At 54.2% G+C, this 19,494-nt stretch overlaps 1 protein-coding gene across 6 annotated transcripts; it reads right to left on the bottom strand.

The window, feature by feature from the left end:
- Positions 1–1,450: 1,450 nt before the first annotated feature.
- FGR (FGR proto-oncogene, Src family tyrosine kinase) lies at positions 1,451–18,888 on the bottom strand. Of its 6 annotated transcripts, none has more exons than XM_022551821.2 (13): positions 18,765–18,888; positions 11,723–11,785; positions 10,485–10,714; positions 9,910–10,012; positions 8,993–9,091; positions 5,829–5,932; positions 5,435–5,584; positions 4,599–4,754; positions 4,323–4,502; positions 3,668–3,744; positions 3,277–3,430; positions 2,370–2,501; positions 1,451–2,261 (listed from the first exon to the last, which is right to left on the bottom strand). In XM_022551821.2, exons 3-13 carry the CDS (start codon positions 10,699–10,701, stop codon positions 2,053–2,055), a joined length of 1,581 nt encoding a protein of 526 aa, XP_022407529.1. In that variant the 5' UTR covers positions 10,702–10,714; positions 11,723–11,785; positions 18,765–18,888; the 3' UTR covers positions 1,451–2,052. The 6 variants fall into 6 exon arrangements, with proteins under 6 accessions (XP_022407529.1, XP_022407532.1, XP_022407533.1 ...); XM_022551824.2 differs by having other exon boundaries at positions 10,485–10,711; XM_022551825.3 differs by lacking the exon at positions 11,723–11,785 and having other exon boundaries at positions 18,765–18,886.
- Between the last annotated feature and the right edge of the window lie 606 nt (positions 18,889–19,494).

Raw genomic sequence — 19,494 nt, 5'->3', positions numbered from 1 at the left:
GGGTTTCCAGGGACTCCTTCTACCAATATTTCGAGAGAGAAGGATCACCCAGACATCCACCTGGGACAGATAGGATCTTTTCCCAAGGCCCAGGGGCAGCAAGGTCTGGTAGAAAGATCATGGGCCTTGGTGTGAGACCTGGGTTCAAATCCCAGCTCTGTCACGTATATCTGTGTGACCTTGGTACATCATGTAACCCCTGGGCCTCAGTTTCCTCATCTGTAAATGGAGGGGGGCTAATCATAGAACCAGATTCAGGAATGGGTTAAATGAAAAGATGGATGTAAACACATCCGGCATTCAGCTGACACTTAATAAATGAGTTATTATTATTTTTACCCAGCCTGACTGTGAACTCTTCTAGGACAGGGACAGGTCTTGTTCATTTCTGTGTTCCCAGGGTCCTGCCTAGCAAATGGCCCTTCACAGAGTCAATGCTTAGTCATTGTCTGCCAAGCGTAGCAGTGATTCCCAACCCCCAGACTCTTTCCCCTGGCCATTTCCTTAATAAGTCAGGGGTCAACAGCTTCCTGATGGGAGAGGTGGGAATCCTTATTCCCTGTTCGTCTATTTTTTTTTTTTTTTTTTGCGGTACGCGGGCCTCTCACTGTTGTGGCCTCTCCCGTTGCGGAGCACAGGCTCCGGACGCGCAGGCGCAGCGGCCATGGCTCACGGGCCTAGCGGCTCCGCGGCATGTGGGATCTTCCCGGACCGGGGCACGAACCCGTGTCCCCTGCATCCGCAGGCGGACTCTCAACCACTGCGCCACCAGGGCAGCCCTCCCTGTTCGTCTTGTTTCCACCCGGAGGCACATCAGCTGCTGGAGTCCCTCAGAGGGGGAGCCGGGGGGGGGCAAATCTTCATTGCAGGGCACATGGCAGGCTGTTAAGCACCCCCCTCCCCGTCCACTACATGCCAGTAGGAGCCCCCAGTCATTGTGACTAACAAAACTGCCTCCAAACCTCTCCAGAAGCCCCCTGGGGGCACAGTTGCCCCGAGTGAAATCCAATGAGCTAGACTCTCAGGCCTCTCCCCACCCACCCCTTGTCCCTTCTGGGGAGCTGCAGAGGGTCCGCTGTGGTCTTCCCCCTGCCCCACTCGGGGAGGCCTGAGGGTCTTCTGTGGTGCCTGTGATGAACAGTAGATCTGCTGAAATCAAGTAAAGAATTAGCAAAACCACCGCATGCAGATTGAAAGCCACATCAGTAATGAAGGAGATGTTTTGATCTGCAGTTACCTGTCTTCTATATCCAACTCTCAACTCGCCCTAAACTCACAAGGGGATGAGCTTCAGGGCTTTCGGGTGTCCTAGGGCACCTTGGGTGCCCTGTGCTTAGTAGGCATTAGGGCGCTCTCTTACCTCCCCTGCCTCCCAGCGGCCAAAGCAACCCCACTCACCTCCCACCGACCACCATCCCTCCCACAGGAAGGGATTTTCACGGCTCAAGGATTCATATTGTCACTTTTCTTATTTACAAAATCAGTAAACACACACATGATTCAGAGAGGGATGAGCCCTCAGCAACGCTCTCCTTCACCCTGGGCTTGGACCTCAGTCCTGGACTACAGAATCCACCCAGCAGGAAAGGGATCTGGCAAAGTCTTTCCCTCTCTTTGTAACTTACAGACATGAGAGAATTGAGTAGGAGGTGAATTCTGGGGGCCAGGACCAGGGTGGGATGACAGGGTAGGAAAGCAGGGACAGGAGATAAGTGAGGGAAAGGATATACAGTTTTATAAATAACTAGACAAGATCTGAGCATTTCTTTTGTGGGGGGAGTGCAGACAGGAAGACTAGAGGCATGCAGGGGCAGAAGTGGGAAGGAGAGAAATAGAGCTTGCGGCCAGAGTTGGTGAGGGGTTATCTCTGAGCCTTGATTTGCCTCATCTTTAAAATGAATGGGTTGCCCTAGATGATGCCAAAAGCAACTTGCTTGCTCTGACATGCTAGGACTCTATAGGGTTCTAGGCCTGCGGGGCTTTGGGACCAGAGCCCTGGCAATTGGAAGGGCTGGTGAGCACCCCCAGAGAGGTGGTTGATGCCCAAACAGGCTATGTCTCATCCCCAGGCTGGTACTGGGGTTCTGTGGAGGTGAAGTAGTCCTCCAGGAAGGACTGCAGGTACTCGAAGGTAGGCCTCTCCTCCGGGTCCAGACGCCAGGTCTGTTCCATGACCTCGTACAGGGATGCTGGGCAGCCTGTGGGGCACGGCATGTGGTAGCCATGCTCCACCTGTTCCAGCACTTCCCGTTTATTCATGCCTGGAGGGTGGGGCTCCGTCAGTCAGGGGGCTTAGCCCCTCCTGAAGAGGCAACCAGGAAGAAGCCCTTCCCATGACCACCCTTCCACCTCCCCACCTCCCAGCAAACCTGGGTAGGGGACTCGGCCCTTGGTGATGAGTTCAGTGAGCAGGATCCCAAAGGACCACACATCTGACTTGATGGTGAATCTGCCAAAGAGGGCAGCCTCTGGGGCTGTCCACTTGATGGGGAACTTGGTCCCTGGGGAGATTGGGGGAGAAGGGAAAGTTAGTGCAGAAATCCCTGGGAACAGCTGGATTAAGAGAATGGCATCTTTAGGACAGGAGACCCTAAGCACAGAGGTCTCTGGGCATAACAGAAAAGACCTGGTATCTAGCCAGCACTTGTTACTGTGTCTGGTATAGTACCGGGCACTTTACAAACATTGTAATAATTCTCATCATCATAATAGCTAACACTTGTATAACCTTTGCCATGTGCCAGGCACCATTTTAAGCGATTTACGTGCATTAATTCAATTAACTTTCATGAAAGCCCTGTGAGTTTTATTACTATTTTTTTTACTATTACTATTATTATCCCCATTGTGCAGAAGAGGAAAAGGTGGCACTGAGTAGTTAATAACTTGGCCAAATCACACAGCTTGTAAGTGTCTAGGATTCATACCCAGGTATTCTGGCTACAGCATTTTCCCTATTACACTCTATGGTCTTTCACTTGAGATTTATAGCAGTGCCTTGCACATAGTATGTGCTTGATAAATATCTGTTGACTTACTGTTGTCTGAATATTTTCATTGAGAATTTTATTGTCAGAAAAGACAGCTCCCAGAGAGGTTAGGTGACTTGCCCAAGTCCACATGGTTGGTAAGTGGAGGAGCTGGGTTTGAACCCAGAGTTGCCTCTTACACTACATCAGAGTGGGAATGTCCCGGATGGTCTGCGGGAAGGTGGGGCCCCATGGCAGCCCCTTGGTGCACTGGGGAGCTCTTGGAAGGTGGGGTGAGGCAGGGCACCTTGATGGGGGTTGTATTCATCATCCTCGATGAGACGGGCCAGCCCAAAGTCAGCAATCTTGCACAGCAGCCGCTCCCCCACAAGGATGTTGGCTGCCCTCAGGTCTCGGTGGATGTAGTTCATGCGCTCCATGTAGGCCATGCCCTCAGCTACCTGGGGGCGAAGGTATAGAGAGATGGGAACACCATGGTTTGTGTGAGGGATCATTTGAAAAACCCACTTTCCAGACTGGGGCTCAAAGAGAGGGGCAGTGCCCTGCCTCAGGTCGCACAGATGATCCAGGGGGCTGGGGCTGCACTTCCAGGGGTAGGCTAGGCGTTTGAGGACACAGGGATTTATGGAAAATAATAGGAGGGGCTCTGAGAGTTAAAGGCTGTTGTCCCAGTTTACCTGGGCTGCCATGTCCACCAATTGGGGCAGCCTCAAATCCCAGCCCTCCCGGTCCTTGAGGAACTCCAGCAAGCTACCTGGGGAGGAGAACTCAAAAAATCAGCATCAAGACACTACTCCCAGCTCCAGGCTTGCCTTCTCTCGCTTGGCCTCGCCCCTCTCCATGACTCCTCTCACATAGTTTGACCCCATCCCTTGCTCCCAGGCCTCTCACCCTAGATCCGCCTCCGCTCAGGATTCTGCCAGGTGCCTCAACCCTTCACAGATCTCGCCCAGGCCCTACTCTCACAGACACCCTGATTCTGCCCACGTCTCATTTCTTCTCTTCCTCCATCTTCCCTAGACAAACCCCACTAAGACTCTGCCCCAGATCCTTTCTCATCACAGATCCCGCCTTCACTCGCCCAAGCTCCACCCACCAGCTGACCACCCACGGGGCTCCGCCCCCAGGCCGGGCCCGCCCCGTCTAACTTGGCCCCGCCCCCACTCCCAGCGCTCCTGTGTTTTCACTCATTCCGGCCCCTCACTCGGACCCTGCCCATTGTTTCTCGCCCCATCCCAAGTCGCCACCCAAGTTCCTCCCCCAGAGACACGCACCTTAACTTCGCCCCAAATCCCGCCCTTCCAGACTCCGCCTCATGACCCCGCCCCTCACCGTGGCACAGGAATTCTGTCACGATGTAGATGGGCTCCTCCGACACGACTGCGTACAGCTGCACCAGCTTGTCATGGCGCAGCAGCTTCATGATCTGCGCCTCCGCCAGGAAGGCCTTCGGGGACATAGTGCCCGGCTTCAGCGTCTTCACCGCCACCTTCGTGCTGCCGTTCCACGTGCCTGTCGGGCGGAAAGGCTTGTCAGGACCGGCTCGCCGCCGTCCCAAGCCCTCGCCCCTGCCTCGGGCCCCGGCCCCCGCTCCCAGGACCTCCGTACCCAGCCACACATCCCCGAAGCAGCCGGTACCCAGCCGCCGCTCGAGCGCGATGGAGCTGCGGCTGATCTCCCAGGCGTCCTTGGCCAGGCCCAGCGTCTGCGGCTTCACGGTGGTGCAGGCCGCCGTGAGCAGGTGGCACAGCCCATCGTTCACCTCTGGGCAGTGGGGGATTGGGAGGTTGGAGGTCAAAGGCAGACCAGAATGGCCCACACATTCCTCACCCCACCCCAGCCCCCAAGATCAGTTATAAGGAACTAGGACACAGTTGAGGTCACAGGCCAGGGCAGAAGGCAACCTGGTCCACTGAGTAGGTGAACATGTTGGTGCCCAGGGAAGGAGGTGGCACCAGAGGGAGAGATGATCCCTGAAAGGATTGGGGGCCTTCGCATAAGAGGTGGCCTCCATCTGGGCCTTCCCATAAGAGGTGGCCTCCAGCTGGGCCTGACAGGTAGAAATGGATTTGGGAATTCCAGACAAAGGTGTGGACATGAAGCCCTCACCCTTCCACGGACCTATCCTTGGCCTAAGCAACCAAAGCAGAAACCAGGCATGGATGCTAACCTTCCCCTCAACCCCACAGCCCATCCTCCAAGTCAGGTCCACTCAGTCTCCTACCCAGCTCAGACATTAGAGGGCATCGTTTGGCCATGGACAGCTTCATGCCTCAGTTTCCTCTGGAAACCTACAGAGCAGGATCTTGGGCTGGGAGCCCGGATATTTGGGTTCTAGTTCTGGTCCAGCCACCACTGCTTTGGGAGCCCCTTCTCTGGGCCTCAGTCTCAGCGGACTGGTTCAGGAATCTGAAGCACACGCCAGCCTTGAGGGCTGCCCTCACCAAGGTAGTGCTGCACCAGCTCCTGTACCGAGTCGAACTGAGCCCTCGTGGTGATGTAGTAGCCACCTGTGTCCAGCTTGCGGATCTTGTAATGCTTCACGTGATCGCCTCTGGCCTGGTCCCAATCCCGGATGGACAGGGAGTAGGCGCCTGTGGGCAAGGGTCACCTTTGGGCCAGCTTTCCTCGTCATCCCCAGTCTGGGAGCCCAGAAAGGCCCAAAGGGCTGGGGACTCTGAGGTTGGATGGCCACATCCCCTGAACCCAGTCCCAGTTTTATCTCTGCCCCTCCAACCCTGTCCCAGTCGTGGCCCTGTCCCAAGCCCCACCCCACTGCTCCTAGCCTCCCCCAAATGGCTAGGCTTCCCTGTTGTATGGTCAGTGGCACAGCCCCACCTTTGGTGGTCTCGCTCTCTCGAATGAGAAAGGCCCCCCGGGGGTTCCCTGGGGAGAGCAGCTGCCTCTCTGAGTCCTTCCTCCCGATCTTTCCAAAGTACCACCTGTTGGGAGGGCAGGCAAGAGTCAGATACACCCAGTTCAACCCCCAACTCAGCCTCCTGGGAAAAGTCACCTCAGTAGCCAAGATTCAGCCTGATTCGGAGGATCACAGAGAAGGCGAATGTAGAATGCCTGGTACACAGAAGGTGCCCAATAAAGGTTAGACTTCTCTCCACTCTCTGGGTTTCTCTTGAATTTAAATTGCTAGAACCCTGGTCATCAGTGACCTCATCAGGGTCCATCTCACTACCGCTTCTTCCATAGGCTCATTTACAGATGAGGAACTTGAGGCACAGAGAGGGGAACTGACCTGCCCACAGGGCTGGCTGATGAGCTCCACCTGAAATCCTTTGCCACCCACCCTACTTCTTTTCCCACCATCGCAGGCAGTCGCTCAGATTCCTCTCCCTGCACACATCTCAAACCCTTTCCTCATTTGTCGTCCAGAACGACACCCCTTCCTGCTTCTCTTCCCCTCCTTTTTTTTCCCCCTCGGCTGCACCTCGTGGCTTGTGGGATCTTAATTCCCTGACCAGAGATTGAACCCGGGCCACGACAGCGAAAGTGCCGAGCCCCAACCACTGGACTGACAGGGAACTCCCTCTTCCCTCTTTTTGACGGCTGCTGCCCAGCTCTGACTGCTGCTTTTCCTCCACTCTCTTAAATCTGGATGCTGTTCTAAGTCTCTACTTCAACCTCAGACCTCAAGCATCCCTGCTGTCTCTTGGATATTCTTTCTGGGACTGAACTGTAGCCTGAAACCAACTGTGAGAGTACACTGGGAGAGTCGAGGTGACCGTAGGTGTCATAGAAGACTCAGATGTCGTTTGATCACTAAATTGGCCTGTGACCATCTTGGGCTGAATTAAAAGGAGCATAGTTTTCAAATCAAGGGAGCATAGTTTTCAAATCAAGTCCCAGTGAACTCTGGGACTGTCAATCCATACCTGGGTACTACGCACAGTTTGGGGAAGAGGGGAAGGCATTGGCGAATAGCGTGTCCAGGAGGGCAGGCAGGGTGGGAAAGGAGAAACTGTTGAAGAACTATGCAAACAGAACACATTCCCAAGTTTTATCAATGCTCTGCCCCCACTCACGCCCATGACATTAGCTACTTCCTTAATAATTGACATAAGCATAACAGCACTTATTTTGTGTCAGGCTCTGCTGTCATACATATATGTATTCATTTAATTCTTATAACAACACTGTGAAGTAGGTACTATTATTAACCCCGTTAGACAGACGAGAAAATTGAAATGCCTAGTGGTTAAGCAACTTACCCACAGCCACTCGACTCTTAAGCTGTCTGCTCTAGGGCATGCGCTCTCGACCACGACACTGTTCTTAACCATGACACTGCATGGAGTGCCTCTCTGAACTTCACAACACTGCCCCAAACCTCTCGTCTTCTGCCTCATCACCTCTCCTCTCCTCCATGCCTCCTGCCACCCTCTCCAGATGAAGGCCTCATCCCGTTTGAGCTCAGGACCCCGTTCACTCCCATCTGCTCAAGGACGCCTCTCCCCCACCGACCAGCCCCCATCTGCAGCCTCTGCATCCCACCACCAGCCTCTACATATGCCCACATTTCTTCCTTCCCCAAAGGAAACCGTTCTAAGCTCCATCCTGCCATCAACATTCTGCTATATCTCTCACCTTCCTTCACTTGAAAAAGCACTTCACACTTGGGTCTCTACTTCCTCACCTCCCACTCCCTCCCAGGCTCTGCTGTCTGGCCTCCACCCCCACTTCACATGGAGAGATCTCTCACCAAGGTCACCCCCACTGCCAAATCCAGTGGCAGCCTCTGACACTCCCTCTCTTGTTTCCTGAAACCTCCCCTCCACCCTCTTGGCTGTTCTGACTTAGCCTGGCCTGGTTTTCCAACAGCTCTTTCCAAAGTTGGGTCCTAGGGCCAATCTCTTTCTCACTCTTCTCTGTCTTCCTTCACTCCCCTGTGCAGCTCTATTTATCATCTCCACTCTGAAGAGTCCTGCCACCCCAGCCCAGGTGTGCCCTCTGCAGGAGCCACAGCAAACAAACTAAGGAGGCTTAGTTCCAATGAGAATAAGATGCCCCTTCCTCTGGGCTAATTCAGGGGCATGGCTTGGCATGGGCTGGGCACCTCGCATACAAAGCACAGCCTAATCTAATTGCTGGCCGTCTCTTCCATGTGGGTGTTCCTCTCCACGAATTCAACCTAACAAGCTCGCTCATGTATCTGTACCTGCTCCTGTGTTCCCCACTTTAGCAAATGGCACCCACTCAGTTCCTCAAGAAGGTTTTGGGTCACCCTGGATTCCTCCCACTCCCCATAGCCCAATGGCAAATCAGTCACTAAGTCCTGGTGACTCCCATTCTGCCGTCTCTCCAATCTTTACTTTTCCCATATATGTATGTATACGTGAGGCTAGATAAAGAGTTTTTATGAGCCTCAGTTTCCTCATCTGTAAAATGGGACAATAATAATATCCATAGTGTTACTGTGAGAATTAAATGAATCTAGATAGGTAAAGTATCTGCCATAGTATCTCAATTACATCAAGATACTCCATAAATGATACTTGCCTGATTCCTTAATAGAATTAATTCTAAGTACTGCCCCCTTCCATCTGTTTAGCACTTTACAATTTTTTTTAAAGTTCATACACTGCTGTTATCTCCGAGAGGCTATATATATATAATGCTTAGCAAATGTAGCCAGACTATCTGGGTTCAAATACCAGCTCCACCTACTTACTAGCCATGTGAACTGGGCAGGATATTTAATTTCTCTGTACCTCAGTTTCCTCATTTGTAAAATAGGATTCTATTAGTTTCTAACTTTGTTAATGCACAGGAAGCACTTTGAATAGTGTCCAGAACATAGTACATGCTAGATAATATTTACTTACTCTTAGTGTCATCATTATTATCTTTTTATCCTCACAAAGATCTTACAGAATTACAGGTAAGGAGACAGGCTCAGAGTGGAGCTGTGACTTGCCCAAGAGGTGGCCTTGAGTCTGGACTCCAGGGTCCTGTCTGTAAGGCTGGGCCTCCCCACAACCCCTACTTACTCTTCAGCCTGGATGGAGTCCACAGGGGCCACGTAGTTGCTGGGAATGTAGCCAGTTTGTCCAGAGCTGAGGGACCGAGCCTCCCACCAGTCACCCTCGCTGAAGGCACAGAACAGGCGGCGGCGTTGGCAACCCAGCCCCTGGGGCACCATGGGGCCAGGCAGGGTCACACCGAGGATCAGGTGGACACTGGCCCTGCCAACCCCTCACCTTGGGTACACACCCTCCCCAAGGCTTTCGTCTGTTCTGCCCCCAGCCACTGCAGCTGCCCCGGGAGCTTCTCCCTGCTGAAGGAATATGTTTGGGGACATCTGGGCCTCCTGGCTTTCTTTTCTGGCACTTCAGCTGGGCTGGGGTTTGGGCGGGCAGTGGACAGCTAACTAGGTCACTTCTCCATTAAAAACCCCTCCAATGGCTATATTTCCTTCTTGATAAAATCCAGACTCCTAAAGATGGCTTAAAAAGCCCTGCAGAATCTGCTCCCACCCACCTCTCCAGGATCTGCTCTCTCTGTTCTGCACTTCATACTTTATGGCCCACCTATACCGAACCACTTGGTGGTTTCCAGAAGTCATCATTTAGTTTCGTTCTCTCTAGTTTCATTCTCTCTCGCTCTCTCTTCCTTTTTTCTCACCCCTTCTTTCAATGTCTATTCATTTTTCTAGTCTCAGCTTAGAAATCACTTCCAGAAAGCCTGCCCTGATCACTACTACCCTGGAGACCATGGCTGGTGTTCTTTCTGTGCCCATAGTTCCTCAGGCTTCCCCTACATAGTAGCAACCACCCCGGCTTGTGGTTGTCAAGTATCCCTCCCAAACTAGGCTAGAGCTTTCTGAGGACAAGGACCAGGTAGGATTCCTCTCTGGGTCCTGCTCCCAGTCTAGGCCGTGTCCTGAGCTGGTGGCCTGATCACTTACATGTTGTTCAGGATGTGGAACTTCTCGCCCTTGGCGAAGGTGAGGTCATCCTCTGTTCGGGCCTCATAGTCATAAAGGGCGATGAACAGGGTCACCCCAGTCCCTGCAGAGTCAGGGCTACTCATCAGGGGGCACCACAGGGGCTGCACCCCCAGAGTCCTGTTCCACAGCCAGGTACTATGCCTCCCCACTGCTGCAGTGCACTGGATCGCAAAGGTCTTTGGAATCCAGTGGATTTCTGCTTTGGACATGGATTCAGGACACACACCTTCAAGCCCATCCCTCCCCGCTTGGGGGCTCCCTGGGGAGTCGCTTCTGCTCTCCCCCACCAAGCAGACTTCCCACCGGCATCTGTCATCAGAGTCCTTCTCTCAGACTGGGAACAGAACTATGTCTCCCCCTCAGACTGGGGTTTCTGAGGGTAGGGCTGTACATACTCCCTCAGACTGTGCGCTAAAAGCAGGGCCGTGTCTCCCAAATCATAATGGAGGCTCCTAAGGGCAAGTCCAAGTGTCTCCGTCCCCTAGGTCCTGCCAGGGTCCAGTCAGTGCCTGACTCCAGCCCATTGGACTCACCTGAGATGGCCCTGACGGTGCCCCCATTGAGGAAGGCGGGGCTGGCGGGCTGAGGGGAGAAGTTGTAGTTGGGGATATGGGCGAAGGAGGATGCAGGCCAGCCCTGAGTAGGGGCAGGGCCACAGCAGTCTGCAGCCCCGTAGCCCCTGAAGTCCTCTTCCAGGCCACCATCCTCCTTGGGCCCCGGCTCCAACTTCTTGCAGAACACACAGCCCATTCCACGTGCCCTGCTACAGAACGGGGGCATGCTTCACTTGGGGCCCCTGCCAGATATGTCACCCTAGGCACACATGCACGCACGCTTGCACACACACACTCACGCAGGCATGCAGCTTCCTCTCTCAGGCCTGGAGTAGGGGGTGTCCTCCCTAGTGAGGGATAAAGGTGGGGCAGGGCCACCGTTGCGTCCACCCCCCCAGCTGCCTTAGTGTGTGTGGAGAGAGTATGTGTCTCCTCCACGGGGCTGGTTTTCTGCTTCACGATGTTGCTGTGTTCATTTACATATTTTTGCCTCCTAGTGCTTCAATGTGTTGGGTTTCCGTGACTCCGTCAGAGTGCTTGTGTGTGTATCTCTGAGTATTTGTGAGTTTGCTGGTGTGTGTGTGTCTGTGTGTGTGTGTGTATGTGCAGCCTTTTGTGAATGTCTGCGTCTGTGTGTGTATGTGAGTGTGTGTATGAGTGTGTGTATGTTTATGGCATGTGATGACCCTGTGTGTTCATGTCTGTATGAGTATTACGTATGTATGTGTTTCTGTGTGAGCGTGCATGTGCGTGCCTGTGTGTGTGTGTGTGACTGTGCATGCAGGTGGGTGTGTGTGAGTGGGTGCCTCTGTATCTGTGTGTCACGTCTGTGTGCATAGCCCTGAGTGGGAGTATTTGTGCCTGTCTGCGTGTGTGTATCTGTGTGTGTAGGTCTGTGTAAGTAGGTGTGCATGTCTCTGTGGGTATGTGTGTGTCTCTGTGTGTGTGTGCATGTCTATGTATCAATGTGTGTAAGTGTGTGTGAGGGCTGTGTGCCTGCACCTGGAGCTTCCCTGCAGAGGGGGATCAAGGCCATTTCCTGTCGTGGGTCCAGCCTCTGGCCTTTCAAGCTGCCTCATTCCGGCTCCCCCATCTGTTACCTAGCAACAGGGTCCTTGTAGGAGGAGGGGGCTGTGAGGAATTGTGGGGCCCAGAAAGGCCACCCCTACCCCATTTCCTGACCCTGAGAGCCCTCAGTCCCCATTCCTCCCACTCACCCCTCAGGCCCCTACTCCTGGGTCAGTGGGGCTGCGGCATGGTCCTTGGGAGGGGCCAGAGACCTGAAGGCGAGACAGAGGACACGGAAGGTGAAGTCTCTGCCAGTGTTCCTGCAGCCAGATGCCGGCGCCTGTCCTCTCCGGGAAGCCAGGGGGCCCGGGCTCGGCCCTAGCGTGCCTTCTGCCTTCATTTTCCTTCCCACAGCCCCGGCTCACTTATACATCCACCCCCAGACAGGACACGCCACCACACCAGCCCTCTCGCACTCATATCCACCTGACACACCAACACATAGAGTAGCACCCATGGTAGCACACAGTCACACACCAGTACTCACAGCGCACACTTGCATGAGTGTGCTCACCAGCACTGCCACACACCAACACAACTGACTCTCACACGAGCCCAGGCTCTGATGCATGGTAGCACACACAGGCACACACACGCCACAGGCTGCCTCTCAGGCTAACAGACTCATACACTCACACACTCGTATCTTTGGGTTAGACTCATGTCTCTAATAGGATTTCTGTCAAGCCCTGCTCAGCTCACTACAGGCCTCTGGTCACTGTCTCCTAAAAACAAGCCCAGCCTCCAGGCGCTGCCTCTGTTCCCACCCTGGGCTGGGTAAACCCTGGCAACCCCAGGACTATATCTGGTAGCTGAGTGTAGGTGGACACCTACCTCCAGAGCTTGTTCTTATCCCCACATCAGGGGAAGGCCCAGGTCAGAAGCCAGAGCCACCAGGGTCTCTTGGGGAACCCCTAAGTGAGCCAAGCCTTTGTGTCCTCTGAGCGACACAGCAGGCAGGTCATTGAGCAAGGGCTCTCCACGCCCCTCCAGAAACTCTGCCACTGCAACACTCAGAGAGGAACTGCTGGGGAGAGGGCTCGGTTTCCTCAGATATGAGATATGAGAGGGTTCACCAACCCAGTGAACCCTGATTTCTCCCAGAGGGGCCCAAGGATCCTTGGGACAGGTGCCCGGTCTTGCTTTTCTCAACTCCCAAGTCCAGTTCCCTTTATGGATAGCCTCCCCCCTCTTCTCTATGGGTCCTGCCCCTCCTACCCAGCACTACTCACCTCTTCCAGGAAGCCTTCCTGGATCCACTGGATCCAGCTGCTTAGCTGATGGCTCTGTCACATCAGTGCCCTGACTCCCACTCTAGACCCACCAGCCTGTCTCATGCTCCACTGTAACCATTCTCCCGTGTGTGTGTGGGGGGGTGACACCCATGTGGTGAGCTGTGAAGCAGGCTGTGGTTTGAGCCCCAAAATAGGCCCTGTTCACCAAGCCATTGCCGAGATCTTCACCTCAGGACCCCTCCCCTGGGGTGAAGCCACTGTCTGAAGGGCTACAGGGCTGGTTAGACTCAGGGAGAGAATAGACATGGAGGTGGGGGGCATCTAGAGCTAAGGGAGGGGATTTCAGGCACTGAGGAAACAGATGGGGGTAAGATGAAAACAAAGGTTATAGGGTGAGAATGGAGGTCTTCTCACAGGAAGTCACATTGCACATCTCAAACAACACAGACCCCTACACGCAGGTCCACACGGCCCTCCCGACACCTTCTCAGACGCACACACGTCACCTCAGCTACATGCAGCGCCTCACACAGAGACTCTGAGCTCCTCTGTACAGATTCACAGATGCAGACATCTGTGAATACACACACACCTTCAGCCCTCACCCATCTACACACACACACACACACACACAGCCTCTCCCAAAGAATAGCATATGGAGGATTTATAGCACTTCCTCTGTGCCAGCCACTGCATTCAACGCTTTATATATATATTACCTCATTTTATTCTCACGACAACTCTACGAGGTAAGTATTATAATTATTGATAAGGCAACTGAGGCACAGAGAGGTTTAGAAACTTGCCCAAGGTCACACAGATGATGTATCCTGGCGTTTGGTTCCAGGATCTGAACCACTTCTCTCCATTGCCTGGTCACAGACACAGAGGATTACAGCCATTCCTGCAAGCATGCACAGGTGCACAGAGCCCCCAGAGGGAAACCCAGAGATATATGTAGCTCCCCCATCCCTGAGTCACAGACCCACACAGAGCTCCCCTCTGTAAGAGATACAAACTTATACAACCTCTTGGGTCCCCACTTAGATACAATGTGGCCACTTCCAACAATGCACAGGTACCTGTTACCACAATGTTTGCAAATCAGCCTAAGGGGAGCCCAGAATTCTGCATGCCTGGAGTGGAACGTGGGTTCAGAAACTGTCAGCTTCCGAGAAGGAGGCGGAAGGCTCTATGGGCTTAGGGAGAGCCCTGGCAAGGCAGCGGGGGCAGGGGTGAGGGTATCCTGGTATACTGACTTAAAAGAAAAGGGGGGAAAAAGGCCCTGATTTGTAGCAGTTGCTGATTTCCATGGTGTAAATATTCCCACCATGGCTGATTTCAAGTTACTGAAGTGACTTCCTGAACGCTGGGCTGGAAAGAGATTCGCAGAATCAGCTCCCAAGAGCAAGTACCAGCTAGCTAGCTCCAGCATATCACTGCCAGAAAGAAACAAAGAGAAGAGACAAACAGAAATGAGAGGTAGAGAGACAGAGAGGGGCAGAGACGGAGAAAGAGAGAGGCAGAGACAGAGAACTAAAGAGCTAAAGATAGGAAAAAGAGAAAGGGAGCAGGTAGGGTCCTCTCTGCTTGGCATCTGCATGAAAATAGCCCCCCAGGACTCTGTCCTCACCTAGCTCTGATCTCAACTACCAGCCACCAATTCCTAGGAGGGTAATTTGACTTCCTAAAAGTCTGGGGTGGGGGGGCAATGACTATTAGTTTTAAAATGCTAATTTATTAAACACCTACTCAGTGCCTGACATTGTGCCAAGCAATTCCCATGATTGATCTCATTTAGTGACCCTATGAGGTAGGTTTTATTTTTACCCCTATTTTACAGAAAAAGAAGCTGAGTCACAAATGTGTTAAATAACTTCCCTAAGATTAGCTACATAGCAAGTAAGGGGAAGCTAAAATGCAACCCCAATCAATTTGGCTCCAAAGCCCGTCATAAGCGATGTTGTATTTTGAAGTCCTTGTGAAAGCAATAACGTATGTACCTTAATGAGCACCTACAGTGTGCCAGGCCCTGTGCTACATGCCCTGAATTCTCATTACAGCCCAGCGAGGGGAAGTGACCTGCCCAGGGTCTCTCAGGCAATCACTGATTTTCATAGCTCTTAGAATCTGAATCCAGGTCTCTCTTTTCTCAGCGCTGATCTAGGCTGCCTGCTAATACCAGAAAGGCACTAGCTCAGAGAACGGCTACAAGTGTTCTGGTCACTGCAGGGAGTTGAGTCTGTTAATAAACACGCCTCTTGAACATCTGGTTGACAGGAGTTGGTTTCCAAAGTCTGATCTGGATCAAAATCAGGTTGTGGATGTCAGAGCTGAGGTCCAGTCCTGGACCATGTTGTTCCCACCTTCAGCATCTCCCTCTGTGTGGTCCTACCCAGCTCTGGGGCCTTGGGTGAATAATGTGAGCTCTCTGAGCCTCAGTTTTTGCATCTGTACCTTCTGTGCAGTTATTGGGAAGGCTCTTGCCCAGTGTGGCTGAGTGAGGCTGAGAACCATATGCTAGAATGACCCCAGGGACCATTTATCAGTCTACCTCCCTCTTGTGTGTAGGGGGGAAGTCACTTGCTGGAGGTCAAACAGCCAGACAGGGGATTCAAAGCCAGGATTATTAATTTGGGTCCAGAGTTCTGTTCCTGGCTATGCTCTCCAAAGCCTGAGCAGGAGGTCATGCTGTCCCTGACTGGTGAATGTCATATTTCCTACCCAGCTCCTGGCCAACTGATCACACCACCCCTGCCATACGGCAGCTGGCCACCCAGCAGGGAACCTGCCTCCCTCCCACCCCTACTCCTGGACATAGGAGCCCCAGGCTCACCCATCTTTCTTGAGGTCCATACTTGCCAATGCCACATCAGGGCTTTGATGTAGACACAGGACGTCCTGTGGGATCTGAAGACAGATTTCGCCTCAAATTCTACCCTGCCTGACAAGTAGCTTGAGACATTGGGCAAGTCAGTTCACTTCTCTCTGAGCTGCAGTTCCTTCGCCTAGAAAATAGGAATCTAAATCTCTACCTCATGGGGTTGCTTCTGCGCATCAACTGTAGTCAAGCCCCTGAAAGCACAGGGCACTCAGTAGTTGCTCAGTGAACTTTCACTTCTGTTCCCTTCCCTTGAGGAAGCCCCCTCCGAGGCTGAAGGAGGAGGAGTGGCAAGGCTGAGAAGAAAGAGAAGTGCTCTGGGTGCGGCGGGAGGGCTGAGCTGACCCAGCTGCCTGGGGGATTTCACCATAAGGGAACTGGGACTGAACAGCAGCAGGAAACCACCATCCAGCAAGAGTTCCGGCTCCTCCTCAGGGCTCTGGGCTGGCCAGGAGCAGGCCCAAGTCTCAGCCCCGCCACACCCCGTCCCTCGCCAAGGCCTGACACCCCTGATGAATGCTTCCACCCCTCACTGGGACCCTCCACCCCTCACTGGCTCTAGTGCCCTTACTGAGCCCCCCATCTCCCTCACTGAGGCCCTCGCCTCTCATAGGACCTCCAACCATCTCGCACCATTCCTGCTTGAGGCCTTACCACCCCCAGCCCTGAACACCCAGGGGCTAAGAGGCCATACCAGAGTCTGACTCTGCCACCCCGGTAGGGCCAGGTGCCTACAGCGGGGAGAGGGGCCACACTCACTTTCCCCTCCACATGGCCCTGAGGGCGTCAGCTGAATTTTCTCCATTTCTTGTGGGTAAAGGTGGTTTCTCATCTGTTGCTGAAAACCTACCCATTAGCCTCTAAAATAGGAGTCCTGAGGGAATGGAGATTCTTGGGGGATGGGAGCCATGGGTGGTCCAGGGGGAGCTGAGGGAACAGGAGCCTAGATTCCACTGTGTGGCCAGACTTCCCCGGGGTCCCATGGTAGCCCAGCCTGGTCTGCTCTGTGCAGGAAGGGCCCTGGCTCCTCCTTCCCCAGTTCTGGGGTCTCCCCACCCATCCTCCCAAAAGTCTGGCCACTTCCTTTGCCACGTCAGCCCCAGGTGGCTGCAGAGGGCACCCAAACACCCACACATATGCTCACATGCCCATGCTCACTCACTCAAAGCCCAAAGCACACCCACAGACACTCTCCGCCCTCACCACTTCACACCCACTGGGGAGCAGGTGCCAGCCATGAAGCCCAGGAACCCCATACCTTCTTCCATCACGCCCCTCCTCACCCGCTGCCCCCTCCAGAGGGCTACGTGGGATTTGGTAGGGTTCGGGGGGAACGCCGGCCTCATCTCTGGCTACTTCCTTCACCACATCAGGGACGGGATGCCCTGGACTCTGGGTCCCTACTGCTAGCCTGTCAGTCCTTCACTCCCAAACCTCCATCTTCCCACCTTAGAAGTGGGAACAGAGCCCTGCTCTCCCACCACCACACACAGATGCAAGGATGCCAAAGGATTCAGGGATCACTGGTTTCAATAAAATGAAGTTTCCATAAAACTCATATTGAACTTTGTATTATTTGGAATTGAGAACGGCGAAACTTGCTGACAAACCAGTGCTTATACCATGAACATAAACACAAAAAATAGCAAAAAAAAAGGGGGGGGGCACGGGTGTGGGGGACATATTCAAACCTGCTGACTTTCCCAGTATGGGGCCTCAACAGACCCACAAACATTTATTTCACTAGAAGTCAGCTGTGTGCTGGTTCCTGGAGGCCCTGTCAGGCTTTTTGGTCCCGCTCCATGCTTTTGGGAAAGTGAAGGGGTGATAAGTCTTAACCCCTCCAGCACACTGGGCAAAAACTGCTTTTTGCACCTGGTTCTCATGACTGGGGATAAGGTGGGGGATGGGAGCTGGGTAGGGGCAGAGATAATGTCCTACATAATTCAAATGAGGAAAATGAGGCCCAGAGAAGCCCCATAACTTGCCTAAAGTCACACAGCAATCAAGGTCCCAGTCTGGCTAAGTCCCTGAGAATGCAGATTCCCCACCTCAGGATCCCTGAACACTGAACATCATTGCCTTACTCCTCTGTCCCGCAGGCCGCCCCCGACTGAGGACCCAAAATGGGGGGGGAAGGGAGGGGACCAAAGGGGGCACCGCGGGCGTTGAGTCCTGCTGCAGCCAAGCGCTGGGCTCGGTCTCTCCGCCCTCTTGTTGCCATGGAGACAGCCCCCCCCTGCAATCGCGGTCAAAGGCAGGATTTCCGTCGGGGCGGCCAGCAATTCCCGGATCCCGAGAGGAACGTGGACCGAGACCGCCACCGCGGGCCAGGAGGGGGCACCCAGAGAAGCCCATCCCTGCCGAGGGCGGGGACTTCCCCAGGAAACGGGAACCCACGCCTCCAGCAAGTTGAAGGAGTCCCCTAGCCAACCGGGACCCGCCCACCTGTGCTGGGCGGGAGAGTCTAGGGGGCTGCAGCGTGGCAGCCTCCCCTCCCTTCCCAGCTACAGACTTCGCCCCCAACTTCTGCCGATTCCGGATAGGGGGACTTTCTGGACCACCGGAATTGCGCCCCACGTTCTGCGTCCTCCAGAAATGGTTCTCCTTGGCCCCTTTCTGGCAAACTCCCTCACCTGATTCTCCCAGGCCCCCCAACTAGCAGTTCCTCTCTTCCAGACCCCTCAGCTCCTCCCCAAATTCTCGCTTTCAAGGTTCCCAGGCCCTTGTGGGGGTCCCCTCAGTTTCCCTCCCCCGACTCAGCCCCTTTCCCAAATTCTATCTCTACAGGTTCCCTCCGTTTTCCCCACCAGACCATTTTTGGGGGTCCTTTTAGTTTACTTTCCCCATATTCCCTCATCCCCCTCCCCAAATTTTACCAGTTTCACTCTCCAGGTCTCCTCAGTTTTCCTTTTCAGGCTCTTTTCAGAGCGGGGTCGCTTTGGCCTTCAACTCCCTCAGCAATCCTCCCCAAGTTCACGTCCCCCCACTCCCCAGCAACCCGGACCCTGGGGCCTAGGGCGGGCTGGGGGCGGGGCACCGCCTGCCCCTCCAGCCCCACCTGACTGCACCTACCTGGTCCCAGGGGACACCGCTTCTGACCGACCCCGGGGCTAGCCAGCCGGGGCTCCCAGCAGCCACAAGTACCGACGGGGGTGGGGGCGAGAAAACTGGGGTGCTGCCCGCCTCTGACCGCCGCCCCCTCTGGGCAGAGAGGAGGAAGCAGCCTCGGACTTCTCTTATTGCAGCCGCAGCGGCGCGGTGGCGGTGGCGACGGGGAGAACTTGCAGTCACGCCCCAGCCCCAAGCCAGCTGCCCGCAGCGGGGAGGGGCCCTCAAATCCCAGGCCCTCCCGCCCCCATTTCCCACCTTCCCCCGGGTTACCGCGGCTCGGCTTTCCCAGGCCTCCCCCTGCACCCTGGCTCCTGTCCCCAGACCTGAACCCCCAGCACAACCTTCTCAAGACCCCCTCCAAAGGGGCAGGTTCCTAACACCCAGAAGCACCTGCTCTTTTAAAATCATGGCATTTGAGGTTAAGAGGGGCTTTTCTCTATCACTGCCCCACCCCCCTTCTGTAGCTGAGAAAACTGAGGACAAGATGCGGACAGACCTTAACCCAAATTCTCACAGCCAGTTGACCTCAGACTGCTGTCACCAGGGCCACTTCGGATCCAGTCACCACACCTTGCCATCCTTGGGGACTGAGCGCCGTGGAGGCAGGGATCTAGGACAGTGGGGAGCAGCAGAAGACCCTTCTCTTAGGAAACTGCTTTTCAGAGGATCAGTCACTGGGCTACACTGAGGA

Source organism: Delphinapterus leucas, chromosome 1, assembly GCF_059928025.1.
Source record: "Delphinapterus leucas isolate spDelLeu-1000000601 "Yukka" chromosome 1, BTC_Dleu_Yukka2, whole genome shotgun sequence".
NCBI lineage: Eukaryota > Metazoa > Chordata > Mammalia > Artiodactyla > Monodontidae > Delphinapterus > Delphinapterus leucas.
The sequence above is the reverse complement of the archived record's forward strand: the minus strand, read 5'-3'. Positions and strand labels throughout refer to the sequence as shown.